Here is a 15,079-nt window from a genome sequence, read left to right as displayed (position 1 = left end):
CATGGCCTCGGATGACATGACCTTCCTTTGGGGCAGGACACTGGTATGGTACAGTATATTGCTGTACGGGAGTGAACTGGTGACTGGCTGTGCGTCTGCCTGTGTGCAGGGTAGTCACATGTGAAACAACCCACATTTAGAGGCCCCTTTCACGCATGTTTCTCAAATGCAGTTCATCTGCGAATATTGAGCTCTAATATCACTGCTTGTGTCTGGTTGGGACAGAATATTGCATACATGTGATATAAGAGCATCTATGTTGAGTCTACTGTACCTTATGAACTAAAGCACACAATATGCCATTAGAGAAGGAGATTGCTTTTTAAGTGCTATCAGTACAGAGTATACTGTTTAACCTGAGGAGATTTATGGAAGGCAATCACCCAAGTAAAAACTGTAGATGCCATTTATCAGACAGAATGGAAATTACAGCCATAATTTTCACAACCGGACACAGATGAGACTTCATAACGACATAAACCCCCCTCCAGGTCCCTGTGCTCTTTTTTAATGATCCTTCTCCGTGTTAGTGTGACCTGGAGGACTGTATGACTAGCTATGCACACATCCCTACCGAAGGTCTGCTCATTACCCTGCCCATCCCATCAGAGTGTCACAAAGTGAAAGGGAATAGTTTATAAACAAGAAGAAGGGATGTCAGGGCTGCTCTGATTGAATCAGGAGAGAGATGGCATGGCAGATTGTTTTTCCTTTCCCTGTCTTTTTTTTTAAACAATTGACAAATGCTGAATACTTGTCGTTTGTCAATATCCTAATGCTTCTCTGGTGTGCCATCAGCAAGGTTATGTAGGATGTTAGATTACCTCTGCTAGAGTCAAGTACAGTACACTGCTGAAGGTACCAAATATCTGCATATTAAGTGCATTTTAGGAGGACAAGATGAGACTGAGAAATAGAAAGAGGATTCGGCTGTGGTGGGGTTCATGCCTCTCCCCCCACATTCCTGGAAGCCTTGGTGCATTTGAACCTCCTCCCTGATGAATAACCATGTCACACAAAAATGGATGTTTCAAGTAAAAGCACCCTGAAAATACAGTTTAGAACAGCACAGCGGATGAAATAGGCTGTAAAATGGACTATCCATCATATTGTCTAACAAAAAGTGACACACAGGGAAGGGGTTTAAGGCACTTTTCATTATGGCTTCTGCAGCAGTGGCTATCCAGATCACAAGACTAAATAATGACCTCTGCACCAAAATTGTTTTTCAACGAATAGGAGACAGAAGACATACTGTACTCCATACTCTTTCCATCTTACACCCTCTCTCTTCCTGCAGGAAATAAAATGCCATCTATTTTCGCTCTGCCTGTTCTTTATATAAATCCCTGCTCTCTGGCCAAAGACAGTGAATGATATAGAATGTTTTTAGAAATGCACAACAACACAGCAAGAGAATTTCCACAATAAGTGTCCTTGACTTCAAATCTATTGAGACTGGTTGGTTCAAAAGATGAAATAATTATAGAGGTCTGGCAAAGTTCCTATGAAAAATATACATTTGATCTTCCAGCACACTGCAGGCATTCGAAATGATGAATACATTGATTCGGTCATGCACTGCTAATATAAACCATGATGAAGAGATAGAGAATTATCTGCCATATTCAAAATCTTTTGAAAAGTGTGGATGGCTTGTAGTTTTGAGTTAATTAGATAGTATAGCTACCTGTCTTGTTTACAGACCTTGGATACATATGTCAATGTAACAGACCATGTATAGATAAACCTTCTTTAACTGATAGCTTTTTTTTCAAAATGAAAGAAGTTCTACAAATAATTAAAGTGAATAATTAAAGATAACCTCTTACATCTCTTGCATTAATTATACAAAACAGACTAATTAGTTTAAACCTCCTGATTTAAATTTCTTTGTTCTTTGTTTCTTTGTTATTAAAGTTCATTTATTCTGAATTTCCTTTTAAAATGTATGAAAGATTATTGTATTTTTTGTAGATACCATGTAATGGATTAACAGCAACAAATGAGTGGAGCCTTGGTAGCAGCACACTATGCTTTGAAGATTTGGTTTCAGCACTTATTGTGCTTTCACTTAAAACCAATGGTAATGACGCAAAGAAATGTTCAATGCAGTAAAAACCAAAGGATTATCAAACAGAATAGACAGTAGCAATGAAGCTATATCGTGTCTAGAAATCATTCCTCATGATTAGAGAATAAAAGTGTTTTCATGGGAGTCAGTGACTAAGATCAGTGCAGTAGCCCTTGTCTGCATTAGTTAAAAGGCTTTGAGATTCTTCAATTCCTTTGAAAGTATTCAACAGTACAGTCAAAAATATAGTTACTCAACTGAATAGTATTCTCATATTGACCTTGGTAACATTTCAAATGTATCAATTCTTTTTTTCTGACCACAAGGTCATAAAAGTCTAATTTCTCAGAAATAAGAACTGATTTTCAAAGACCAGTAGAAGATTTGTCAGTCATTGATTTGTGAAATAGAATAGACTAATTACATACCAAACAAATTAACCAGGGAAGAAGCGGAACATTTGCATTTAGCTATGAAAAGAGACAAGAGATTGTGTTTGCGTGTGCATGTGCATGTGTGTCTGGCATGTGTGCATGCGTGCGTGCATGCGTTTGCGAGAAATATCCATGCTGCTTCTTGTATCCTCTTTTACCCTGATCCCCTTCAGGTCCATTGTATTGTCAGTTTGATTTATGTGGCGCCACACTTGCATCTCCTTACAATGTCATCCCTATGAAAAATATATGCAGCTGTTCATATAATGTGTGATGATATCAATGCTCTGATGAATGCCTTTGGTTGGATCTTCCTAAATAAGATGACTCCCATCCAACCCATTGCGCTTGCCATTAGCAAGCCACTCGGCATGCCTGGAATGTTAATAGGATTAGCATTAGCATTTCATTCAGGTCTCCTACCTGTCTAGCATTGATCTGCTCACACAGAAAATAGATACTAGGCCTGTAACAAGGGCTAACACATGTCTTTGCAAGTAGAACAAGATGGGTGGACAGGTGGAAATGTATCAAGTTCGGATTAATTTGTGTGTATTAGAACAAAATAATGATGTGGGTGAATACAAGCTGAATAAGACTAATCTCTCTTATGAATGCCTACACACAGGAAACATGCATGTTCCTCATACACACAAAGAGAAGGGACATGCATATATATTTTTTCAACAGTTCCTATGTTACATATATGTAACACACACTCACATACTGTACACACACAGATGAATTAGCTATTTTCCTTCAAAAGCAGTTTGTCGCCTAACATGTGATAAGTACGCTTTGAAGTTTGTCTGCTTCAGTAAAACCACTCACAATGATTAACATCAACCTATAAAAAAAGGCTTAACAATCATTTCAAGTTTACATACATGTTATGTGTCTATAAAATGAGAATAGTATTCACTGCAGGTCTAAGGCTTCTCACTTTGAATAACAGAGGAATGCTTTGATCTGTCTGCCGACCATTGATGCTACTGTGACCAGCGGCCGAGAAGATACATCAGTCATGAGATTAACTGCAGCCCTCCGCCAATCTATTTAGCTGAAGAGAACTTGAATCTATCGAAGTGGTTCCCAGGGGTTCCTAAGACAAACAGCTCGGGGCTGTTGAAACTTGTGTGCACAGTGACTCTTGTAAAGTATTTTGAGAGCACCGGGTGGCTGCTTAATGCTCATCTTAACAGAATGATGTGAGCAGTTCCAAGGTGCATTTTTAGGTCAGTTGTGGAATGACAGTATACAAGGAGATGAGTCCAGACCAGAGGAGACTAGGTGACTATGTATAAAGGGCAACTCATCTTAAATGACAGAAAGCCATCATCTCCGCCTCAACAGTTGGACCTGACAAAAAAAGAAGAAAAAAATCATATAACCTGAACACGTAGTAATAACATAAATACATTACATAACATTGTAGGTGGATTCAATTGTGTACAATTTCAAAATTAAAGAAGGAAGTGTTTAAAGGTAGAGTCGATGAACGGGAGTCAGAGGCAGTGCATTCAGAATGGATTTCCACACTTTATTATTATTAATCCAGACAACGTGAGTGAGCTGCTCTGTGTAACCAGCTAGCATGAATGAACTCTCACGCCGGTACCCTCACTAACGGGTCCGGGTTGCAACACACACTATAAGCCACAGTGAATTATGTCCCGTAACTGTCACCACACAAGCCCCCCCAGAATTCACTCGTACACAAAGTCTGTGCGGCGGGGAGGAACGACAAGCCGACCACCCCGACTCCGAAGAACGGGAGCCGGGGAGGCGACCTCTGAAGGGGCGGCCGCTGGAAGAGATGGGACCGGAGCCGCAGGCCCCAATTCTGTGACAGGCGTCGAGGCCGGGGGGCGTCCTCGTCGCGGAGGTCGAGCCAGAACCACCGGCTGGTCTAAGTCCAGGTGAGCAGCCTTCACCCGGTCCACCGAGACGTGCTCGGCTTTGCCACCCAGGTCGACCACCAGGTGCTTGTCCCCGTGCTCCAAAACACGGAAAGGTCCATCGTAAGGGGGTTGTAGGGGGCCTCTGTGCACGTCGTGCCGGATAAATACGTGCCCCGCCGAGCGGAGCTCCGCGGGAACCCGGCACACTTGAGTACCGTGCTGAGTAGTAGGGACCGGAGCAAAGACCCAGCGACGTCCTGCAGGAAAGCCCGCTGGGCTGTCGCCGATGCATTAGGGAGGAAATCCCCAGGAACCCTCAGCGGCTGACCGTATACCATATAAGCCAGAGGTTCTCAATTGTTTTTCAGCTAAGGACCCCTTACAAGATAGAGAATACACCAAGGACCCCCTCATTCTGATTTGTGATTTTGGGCTATATAAATAAAAATGTACTTGATTTGACTTGTATGTCCCTTGGAATAATCTGACGTAGCCTATTTTTTACACTTCTATAGTCTTAGTTATGTGAAAGAACAACACAAGAGAAATGTATTAGAAAGATATTGGATATGTATTAAAAATATTTGCACCATCTCAACACAGAATACCCATAAAACAATCAATCAATTAGCTGCAAGTAACCTAAAGAAATATCAAAGGGAATCAAGAGAAAAGTGATCATTTGAAGTGCATTTCAGAACACACACACACACACACACACACACACACACACACACACACACACACACAACACACACACCACACACACACACACACACACAACACACACACACACACACACACACACACACACACACACACACACCACACACACCACACACACACACACACACACACACACACACCACACACACACACACCACACACACACACACACACACACACACACACACACACACACACACACACACACACACACACACACACCCACACACACACACACACACACACACACACACACACACACACATACACATACACAGGGGTTAAAGTGGGCCGGAACGATCCAGAACAGCGTTCCGGCACCTTCGATTAATAAGTAAATAAATCTGATTGGCAGTTTCATACATAATAATGTCAAGCGAGTTCACAGGGCTGCCGACTCTCACACAATTGACATTTTTCACACGCTCTCAGCCACAAGTCCGTTTTCTCAAGCAGTGAAAAACAAATTCATAACTGATAATGTCATGGTGCGAAAAGAAGACACTTCTGCACATTGCGCAACAGCAGCACCATGACCATCTGAATAGCGAGAAATATACACAAATGTATTATATTGTAACTTATTCCCATGCATGTTGCACAAAGTAATCAGTCTCACTTCTGCGTCTCTCCCTCTCCTCTCGCGCCATGCGCACCAGGCAGGAGTGAGAGTGAGTTACCATGGTTACGGTGACGTTCTGTGTCTCTGTCGCTCTGAAACTTCTCGCGATTCCCAATAATACGTTTTTAGTAATATAACATAATTTTACAGTTTTGGTTAACATTAACAGGGTTAATGTTTCTTGATTAAATCCAAAGAGGGCAAGGTGGTGTAGACATGTAGGAAATGTGTTTTAAATTGTTGTTCAGGAGTTGATCTGTCTCTGCCCCTGCCCCCGCCTCGACGTAAGCGTGACGTATGTGGTGCTTTTGCTCTGGCCGGACAATTTTTTGGTGCTTGAAACGAACCGGATTCCGGAGCTAAGAGGCTGCTCCGCTGCGGTGTGAACAGGAAAACCCGGTGCTTTTCAAGCTCCAGCTCCGAACCGGCCCTGAAACACCGTTGGTGTGCTTGCAGCGGCGCTCTTTGACTGACGTAACAGTTATTGTTGTTTCCACGGTAACGCGCTTGATTTTTAAATGTATCTATTTGTTAGATTTGAACGTAATCTATGAAATATTTTAGATTAAAAAAAAAAAAGATTATTTGTTGAAAAAAAAAAAAAAATGAAAAAAAAATGATATCATGATAATTTAAATTAATGAATCTGAAAACTTTTCACGGACCCCCTGGCAGAGTGCCACGGACCCCACTTTGAGAACCACTGATCTAAGCCATAGAGCACTGCAGGTCCTCTTTAGGCGCCGTCCTCAGGCCCAACATCACCCAGGGCAGCTTCTCGACCCAATTCCCGTCCGTGAGGCCGTCCGTGAGGCCGGCCTTGAGGGCCGTCTTCATGGAGCGATGGAACCGCTCACAGAGGCCGTTAGCCTGAGGGTGATAAGCGGTAGTCCTGTGCAGCTTAACCCCCATACCACTCGACTAGGCGTTCCAGAGCTCGGACGTGAACTGAGAGCCCCTGTCCGAGGAAATGTCTGACGGGGTGCCAAAAGGACACACCCACGTCGCAATGAAAGCCCTGGCAATGTCTGCGGCTGATGTCGACATGAGAGGAACCACCTCCGGCCAACGGGTCGTCCTGTTCACCATGGTGAGGAGGTAGGAAAAGCACTGAGAGGAGGGCAATGGACCAACCAGGTCGATGTTGACGTGGTCAAACCACCTCTCAGGCACCAGGAAACGCTCCAAAGGGGCCTTCGTGTGGCGGTGCACCTTAGCGCGCTGACAAGTCACGCACTCACCAGCCCAAGTCCTCACGTCCTTTTTCAGCCCTTGCCAGACGAACTTCACGGCCGCGACAGGCCCGTGGAAACGTCACACAGGAGGGTAACGCCCGCGTCGCCGAACACCACGTCCTCCAAGCGCAGCCCCGCGCCCTCCACCTTCAGAGCCTGGACGCCAGGGTCTGTGACCTGGTCCGCCGCCATGCGAGTATAGTCCAGGCCCAACTGGACGGCTCCGATGACGACTAAAAGAGCCTTCTTTCCACCTTTCTTAAGCTCCTTTTGTTCTTTGGTTTTAGCGCCTGGCCGACGCGCTCACACATCACTCAGTCACCTTTCTTTTGGTATATTTATTTCCAAGTTATCCTTCTCTGCAGTGCAATGCAGCGGTCAAAAAACCGTGTGGCTTCACAACCAAACTAGAACCCAGAGTATCATCAGCAGGACTCTTTTAACCAGCTGAGGCAATCACAGCACCAATCAGCCGCTCCGCCCAGCCGTGGCTGCGGATCATGATCACTTAACACCAATCAATTATACTCCATTACATACATTAAATGATTAAATAATACAAATAATAAATCAACGTTTTGGCTCCTACACTCCGGCCCCTAATTGTTATGGAATCACACATGACAATTACTAATAAACATAAAATGGAGAGCCAATACAAAACATTTGTTCAGGGCTTCTGACCCTTTGTAGGGCGAATGTGTATTAACACATGAGTCCGTGTGTGTAAATGTGCTTGTGTGGGTGCAAGAGGGGAAGGGGGCTAGAGCTCATTTTGGGACTCGACCAGCAGTAACAGCTTTGTGATGGGTCGACGGAGTGTGCTGGTTTTTGTCTGTACTTCCACTTGTCGTACAAAACCTCTCGAGTCTGGCAAGACTTGCGTTATTCGTCCCATGAGCCAGGAATTTCTTGGAGCATTTTCGTCGACGATAAGGACAATGTCCCCTGTTGCGAAATTCCTCCTTTTCCTGTTCCACTTTTGCCTTATTTGGAGTTCCGGTAGGTATTCCTTGGTCCATCGCTTCCAAAATAAGTTGGCCATGTACTGAATTTGGCGCCATCTTCTCTTCCCGTGGCAGTCGCTCGGATTGAAGACACCAGGCGGAAGAAATGGTTTTGATTTGAGCAGCAAAAGGTGATTTGGAGTGAGGGGCTCTAAATCTCCAGGGTCGTTGGAAACAGTCGTTATGGGTCGATCATTTATGATCGCCTCCACTTCGCAGAAAAGTGTGGCAAGTCCTTCCTCGTCAAGCTTCTGTTCTTGCGTGAGGGCACTGAGAATGCGTCTGACGGTTCTGATTTGTCTTTCCCAGATTCCTCCGTGGTGGGAGCCTGCTGGTGGGTTAAATATCCACTTTACTTCCTCTTTAAGAAGCTTGTTCTGGATTTGTGTGTGGTTTAACTCTTGTATTGCTTCTTTTAGTTCACGTTCAGCTCTAACCAAATTGGTTCCGTTGTCTGACCTCATGACCTTGACAGGGCCTCTTCTTGCAATAAATCTCCTGATGGCATTAATGCAAGAGTCAGTGTTGAGACTGTGTGCAAGTTCAAGGTGAACTGCTCTGATGTTTAGACAGGTAAAAATTACACCGTATCTTTTAACTGTGGCTCTTCTCTGTTTCAACTCAAATGGGCCAAAGAAATCCACGCCCACGTTTGTGAAGGGCGGATCATCAGGGGTAACTCTTTCTTCCGGCAAGTCTGCCATGAATTGCTGACCTTTTACACCACTGAGTTTCCTGCAGGTTACACATTTAGAGAGGATTTTTCGGATTGCAGAATTTCCTCCAGGAATCCAATATTTCTGCCTTAAACCTGACAGAGTATGACTCCTTCCACTGTGCCCTATGTTCTCATGGACATGTCTGATGAGGAGTTGAGTCACATGATTGTTTGCAGGTAAGATAATTGGGCTTTTGGCTTCGGCTGGCATTGCGGATTTCGATAACCTTCCGCCAACTTTTACCAAGTTGTTCTGCAGAATGGGTGCCAGTTTGTGAAGATGACTGCTCCTTTTGACTGCAAGTCCTTTCTTTAGCGCAGTTATCTCATCCTTAAATGAAGCGGACTGACAAAACTGAATTATGGCAGCTTCCGCTTCCTCCAAGTTTTCAACAGTGAGAGGTCCTTTTTCATGTTTTGCTCTCTTTTCCTTCAAATCCATTTTTGCCCTCGCCATCAGAGCGGATTTTATGCGTAGCATCCAGACCACAGCTTTTTTCAGGCGATGCCAGTGGGAATAGTAAGTGAGCAACTTGTTCACTGTACTAGAGCTTTCTTCCATGGGGTTGAGACTTACGGCAAAAACTTTGACTTCAGGGTCGCTGGCTGTTAGTCAAATCTGGAGATTTAGGCCACTGATGCTCAGGGAGACTAAGGAACTCTGGTCCCCTTAACCAGGTTTCATCTCTCAGAAAGCGACTTACAGAGATTCCCCTTGATACACAGTCAGCTGGATTCAGGCAACCATTAACATACCTCCATTGGGAAGTCTCTGAAGCAGATCGAATGACTGCGACTCTGTTGGCGACGAAGGTGTGGAATCTTGTAGTTTCATTTTGTATGTACTTCAACACAGACGTGCTGTCAGTCCAAAACACGGATGGCTGGAGTTTAAGCTCCAACTCTTCCTGTAACATTCGGTCCATCCGGACGGCTACAGTGGCAGCGGTAAGCTCCATTCTTGGGATGGTCACAGGTTTGAGTGGAACTACTCTGGCCTTACCCATGATAAAGGAACAATGAACTGCGTTTGCTTTGTTCATCAGGCGAAGGTAAGATACTGTTCCGTAACCACTTTCACTAGCATCTCCAAAGTGGTGAAGCTGAGCTGAGACTGGATCTCCAAAGTTGAGTGGTGTGATGCATCTTTTGACTTTGAAGTCTCTCAGTAATTGCAAGTGGTGTAGCCAGCTCAACCACTGTTCCTTACATTCTTCAGGAATATTTTCGTCCCATCCTAGTCTTATTCCTGTTAATGTTTGCAAGATTTGCTTTGCAGGGAGGATCACAGGGGACAACATACCCAGCGGATCAAATATAGAGCTCACTACTGACAGAATACCTCTCCTGGTAAGTGGTTTAACCTGAGGAGTACATTTGAAATGGAATGAGTCCGTTTCCGTGCACCACTGAACTCCGAGAGCTCTTTCAACAGGTAGGGTACTTTTATCCAGATCCAGATCCTTGATTTCCTTTGATCTACTTTCCTCTGGTATTGTTTGTAGTAGAGCTCTGCTGTTGATTACCCATTTGTTTAACTTGAAACCACCCTTACTGCACAGGGTTTTAAGTTCGTGAGCGATTATCACTGCCTTCCTCTCGTCTTCCATTGATTTTAGGCAATGGTCCACATAAAAATTTCTTAGCATCGAAGAGACAGCCTCTGGGCTAAAGTCATCCACATTGTCTCTTGCACACTGTTGTAGGGCAAAGTTGGCACAACTAGGCGAGGATGTTGCTCCAAAGATGTGTACAACCATTTGGTACTCTTCTAGCTCACTACTGAGATCTCCATCGGGCCACCACAAGAATGTGAGAAGATCTGAGTCTTCCTCTGGCACCTTGACCTGATGGAACATGGCTTCAATATCTGCCATGAATGCAATGTTCTTCTGCCGGAATCTTGTAAGGACACCAATAAGACTGTTGGTTAAATCTGGGCCTTGGAGAAGACGAGCATTCAGAGATGTGCCCTGGTAAGTTGCACCGCAATCAAAAACCACCCTCAGTTTACGCTTTTTTGGATGGTACACGCCGTGGTGTGGAATATACCAGCTCCTTTTGCTTTGATTTGCCTTGTCTTTTTGTTCAGGTGTCATTCTGATGGCAAAACCTTTATCAACAACATCCGCCATGAACTCTTTGTACTCCTTGTAGAATTTGTTGTTTTGTTGGAATTTTCTTTTTAGGTTCAAAGCTCTTTGTTCAGCAACACGTCTATTATTGGGAAAATCAAGTCCTTTTTCCTTTAATGGCAGTCCAATACTGTAGTGTCCGTCTACTAACTTGACAGAATTAGAGACACTTTCCATGAACTTGTGATCCTCTCTTGACATTTCCAGACGCTCCTTGTGTTGATGTTCTGGAAAGTCCAGCTTCACTTGCTGCTTCAACAATTCCTCGATTTCCACAACAGAAATTCTGTTTGCTGTAACGACTGGCTTAATCCAACGAGTCGTATCTGACCTTCCTAGAGGTCCATTTATTGTCCAACCTAAAATGGTCTTAACAGCGTACGGGCCATTCCCTTGGCTGTTTATGACTTTGCATGGCTCTAGAGCTTTTGGCACGTTGCACCCAATTAGCAAGCCAACCTCTGCATCAATTTGTGGTATATTGACCTCTTTCAGGTATTCCCATTGTCCCACATCCTCCTGAGAGGGAATATTTGCCTTTCGTACTGGTATTTTCTTTTGTGAATAAACAGGTGGAAGTGCTACATACTGGTTACTTTCTAGACCACATATTTCAAGGTCACATGCAACAGATGTTTTAACTGACTCCTCTTTATTCATTGTTCGTAAGAGTATCTTCGTGTTGCGTCCAGTCACTTGAAGCTGCTGTAGAATGGACTCTGTGCAAAAGGTAGCCGTACTACCTGGGTCCAGAAAGGCGTATGTTGTTATGATGGTATTACCCTGTTTTGTTTTCACCTTCACAGGAACAATAGCCAGGGTGCCTTCAGGCTCACCGGCCCCAATATCCTCCTCCCGTGAATCATCTTTATCCATATCCACTAAAGCATTTGCAACAGTCTTTACCTTTCCTTTGCTCGACTCGATATTACTGAAATGCAACAGAGTGGGGTGTGTGAGATTGCACTCTTTGCAGGTATGTCTTTGTTTGCATCCTTTACTCATGTGGCCCTTTTCTAAACATCCAAAGCAAAGTCCTTTGCTTCTGAGGAATTCCAACTTCTCTTTGTGGGTGTTTTTGAGAATCTGATTGCAAGCAGAAAGATGGTGTTCTCCTTTACAGTAGATGCATCGGTTTGATTGGGATGTGTCACTGTGTCGGTTACAGTTTTCTTTCTGAGGTAATGGGGATACACTAGTGGCAAAACCACTTTTATATAACTCTGGAGATCTCGGTTTGAACCTTGCGCTGGGAGTAGCAGGAACGAATGTGTAGCTTGTCTTTGCTGATGTATTTGGAATTTCCTTTAAGTTTCCGAACACTGGATGAGAAAGGATTCTAGCATGATGGTCGACAAACTTCACTAGATCTTCAAACTTAACTCTTCTGTTGTTTCCATCTTGTATGTTACAAGCTTTAGCTCTCCAGTTTTCTCTAAGCTTATATGGGAGTTTAGAAAGAACAGCTCGCATGTTGATTGGGTGATCCATTTCCTCCATGTATTCCACACTATCCATTGTATTGAGACATCCATTCAGAAACACAGCAAAGGTTTTTAAAGCTTGTGGATCCTCAGGTTTAATAGATGGCCAATTGAGAGCCTTGTCGATGTAGGCTGTCGCGATAAGATATTCATCTCCATAATGATGCTTCAACAACCTTTTTGCTTCCGTGTATCCTTTGTCAGATTGCATATATTGGCAACTGCGCACAAGCTCTCTTGGTTGGCCAATAGTGCATTGCTCCAAGAAGTAAAGCCTGTCCTTACTGATTTCTGTTTTCTCTTCAATACCATGCTCAAATGCTCTTATGAAGGACCGATAGTCCAAAGGGTTTCCGTTGAAGGTAGGAATGCTGAGCGGGGGTAATGAAGAAAGTTTCTGCTGCTTTACCATTGTTTCTGTTATTATGGTCTGTTTTTCCATGATGCTTATTAAGTTATTCATATTGCCCTCTCCCTTGCTAGAAGACGTGCTGGATGAAGTTGAACTTTCAGGACGTTGTGGTATGAATTGTGTTTCACTATTAATGGCATTTGCAGTTTTATTGATGTTTGGTGTATGCTTGTTAGCATTCAAATGAGCATTTTCTTGCTCTAATGCTGTACTCACAAACAGTGAGTGATCCAAATATTCATTCATTCTGTCTCCTGCTTGGTACGTGCCTGCATGACAATCCTCCATTCTTTTGATTACCTTTAATTTTGCAGTGTTTGCTGCAATATCTTTTTCAAGTTCCAGCTGTTCCTTTCTTTCCTTCAAACCGGCTTCCTCCCTTTCCAGTGCTTGCTTCTGAGTCAGCCTAGCAGCTCGTGCTAACAATTCTGCATTTCTATTTTCCAACTTTATTTTAGCAGATGTGATAGAAGACCGAGAGGATCTCCTTGAACTTTGTGAATGAACACTCTTTACGTTTGAAATACTGTCCCGAGGTGCAACACTCGTATGTCCTTTTATTTTTGTCTGGACAACATTGGACACAGGAGCATCAGCGATCCAGTTTAAGACCTCCTGATTAAACTCTTCCAAGGCAGCTGCTTTGGGGTTATACCATTCATCCTGATCCATTTCTTTCTCCTCCTCAGTGGACATTAAAGTTTGAACAGAATCATTTAACTGTTCCATTTCTTTGTGTAAACTCACTTTCCCTTTTCGACTTAACCAGTTCCACATTGCAGACATTTTCCATTAATTGTCTGATTTCATTTATTTTCCTTGTCAATGCACCCAATTTTGCACTCCTTGATGATTTCAGTCGTTTGAGCCTTTCCATATACACACAGTCAATGTCACTTTCCAAGCTTTCCAAGTCTGCCATTTTTGTTCAAGACAACACGTTTATTCCTTTTGAATTTTACTTCATTGTTTGTGGACTTTCATTGTCTTGCCTTGAGTTGAGACGTTTCCAACAGTCTTTGAACGCTCCACAGCAGTGACGCGTTACATATGTAGTTGGGGGAGGAGTGATTGTTGCCTTCAGTCATTCACGTTTCATAACACCGTCGTTCTAGGAAGTAGAATCCGTAGTAAAACGAAGGCGAGTATTTGACACGCTGTTATGAGTTCTTGTTTTCAAAACATACGTTTCCACGGACCAGCGCTCATCAAGCTGGGTTTTTTGACGAATAAAAGAGCCTTCTTTCCACCTTTCTTAAGCTCCTTTTGTTCTTTGGTTTTAGCGCCTGGCCGACGCGCTCACACATCACTCAGAGTCACCTTTCTTTTGGTATATTTATTTCCAAGTTATCCTTCTCTGCAGTGCAATGCAGCGGTCAAAAAACCGTGTGGCTTCACAACCAAACTAGAACCCAGAGTATCATCAGCAGGACTCTTTTAACCAGCTGAGGCAATCACAGCTCACCAATCAGCCGCTCCGCCCAGCCGTGGCTGCGGATCATGATCACTTGACACCAATCAATTATACTCCATTACATACATTAAATGATTAAATAATACAAATAATAAATCAACGTTTTGGCTCCTACAACGACTCTGGAGAGGAAATCTGCCACCAGGTTCGACTTGTCTGTGGTGAACTCCGAGATGTAGGAAAGCTGCCGCTGCTGGCGTGCCGACCAAGGCTCCGCCACTTTAGACATGGCGAACGTGAGCGGCTTGTGGTCGACAAACGCCGTAAACACACACACTTCCAGCAAAAAACGGAAGTGCCGCACAGCCAAATAAAGTCCAAGGAGCTCTCGGTCAAAAGCGCTGTACTTGCGTTCTCTGGGTGTTAGCTGGTAGCTGAAAAAGGCGAGTGGCTGCCAAGCGCCCTCCACCCACTGTTCGTGCACTGCACCAACGGCATAGTCCGATGCGTCTGTGGTAATGGAGATGGGAGCCGTGGATGATGGGTGTGCCAACAGGGCCGCCTGAGCAAACGCAGTCTTGACCTCCGTGAAAGCAGACTCAGCTTCTGCTGTCCAGTCGATCGCCTGGATGGGGGTCGTAGCCTTCAAAGCCTCATACAGCGGCCGCATAATGTAAGCGGCCCGGGCGATGAAACGGTGGTAGAAAGTCACCATCCCCAGAAACTCACGGAGCGACCGGGCTGTGAGCGGGCGAAGAAAAGCCGCAACAGCCTCCACCTTCGCCGGCAGGGGTGCTGCACCGCCCTTGGTGACGCGGTGTCCGAGGAAGTCAATATCAAACACCCCGAATTGGCACTTTGCAGGATTGATGATCAACCCGTGTTGGCTGAGCCTCGTGTAAAGGGCTCGGAGGTGT

At 44.3% G+C, this 15,079-nt stretch overlaps 1 protein-coding gene across 1 annotated transcript; it reads right to left on the bottom strand.

Annotated features, from left to right (window-relative positions):
- Positions 1-8,717: 8,717 nt before the first annotated feature.
- LOC117547890 lies at positions 8,718-14,832 on the bottom strand. Its single transcript, XM_034218803.1, has 4 exons — positions 14,570-14,832; positions 10,927-11,783; positions 10,273-10,809; positions 8,718-8,734 (listed from the first exon to the last, which is right to left on the bottom strand). The coding sequence occupies exons 1-4, from the start codon at positions 14,830-14,832 to the stop codon at positions 8,718-8,720; spliced, it is 1,674 nt and encodes a 557-aa protein (XP_034074694.1).
- Positions 14,833-15,079: the final 247 nt, after the last annotated feature.

Source organism: Gymnodraco acuticeps, unplaced genomic scaffold (genome assembly GCF_902827175.1).
Source record: "Gymnodraco acuticeps unplaced genomic scaffold, fGymAcu1.1, whole genome shotgun sequence".
Lineage (NCBI taxonomy): Eukaryota > Metazoa > Chordata > Actinopteri > Perciformes > Bathydraconidae > Gymnodraco > Gymnodraco acuticeps.
This window is presented reverse-complemented; position numbering and strand designations above follow the sequence as displayed.

What these genes read in the sequence shown, in the direction of transcription:
- LOC117547890 (XM_034218803.1), bottom strand. Translation starts at nt 14,832, where the DNA reads ATGCGGCCGCTGTATGAGGCTTTGAAGGCTACGACCCCCATCCAGGCG. An exon ending in CTAACACCCAGAGAACGCAA is followed by an intron (nt 11,784 to 14,569) that starts GTACAGCGCTTT and finishes GTTGCATTTCAG; the next exon opens with TAATATCGAGTCGAGCAAAG. An exon ending in TCCCAATAATAGACGTGTTG is followed by an intron (nt 10,810 to 10,926) that starts CTGAACAAAGAG and finishes TCAGAATGACAC; the next exon opens with CTGAACAAAAAGACAAGGCA.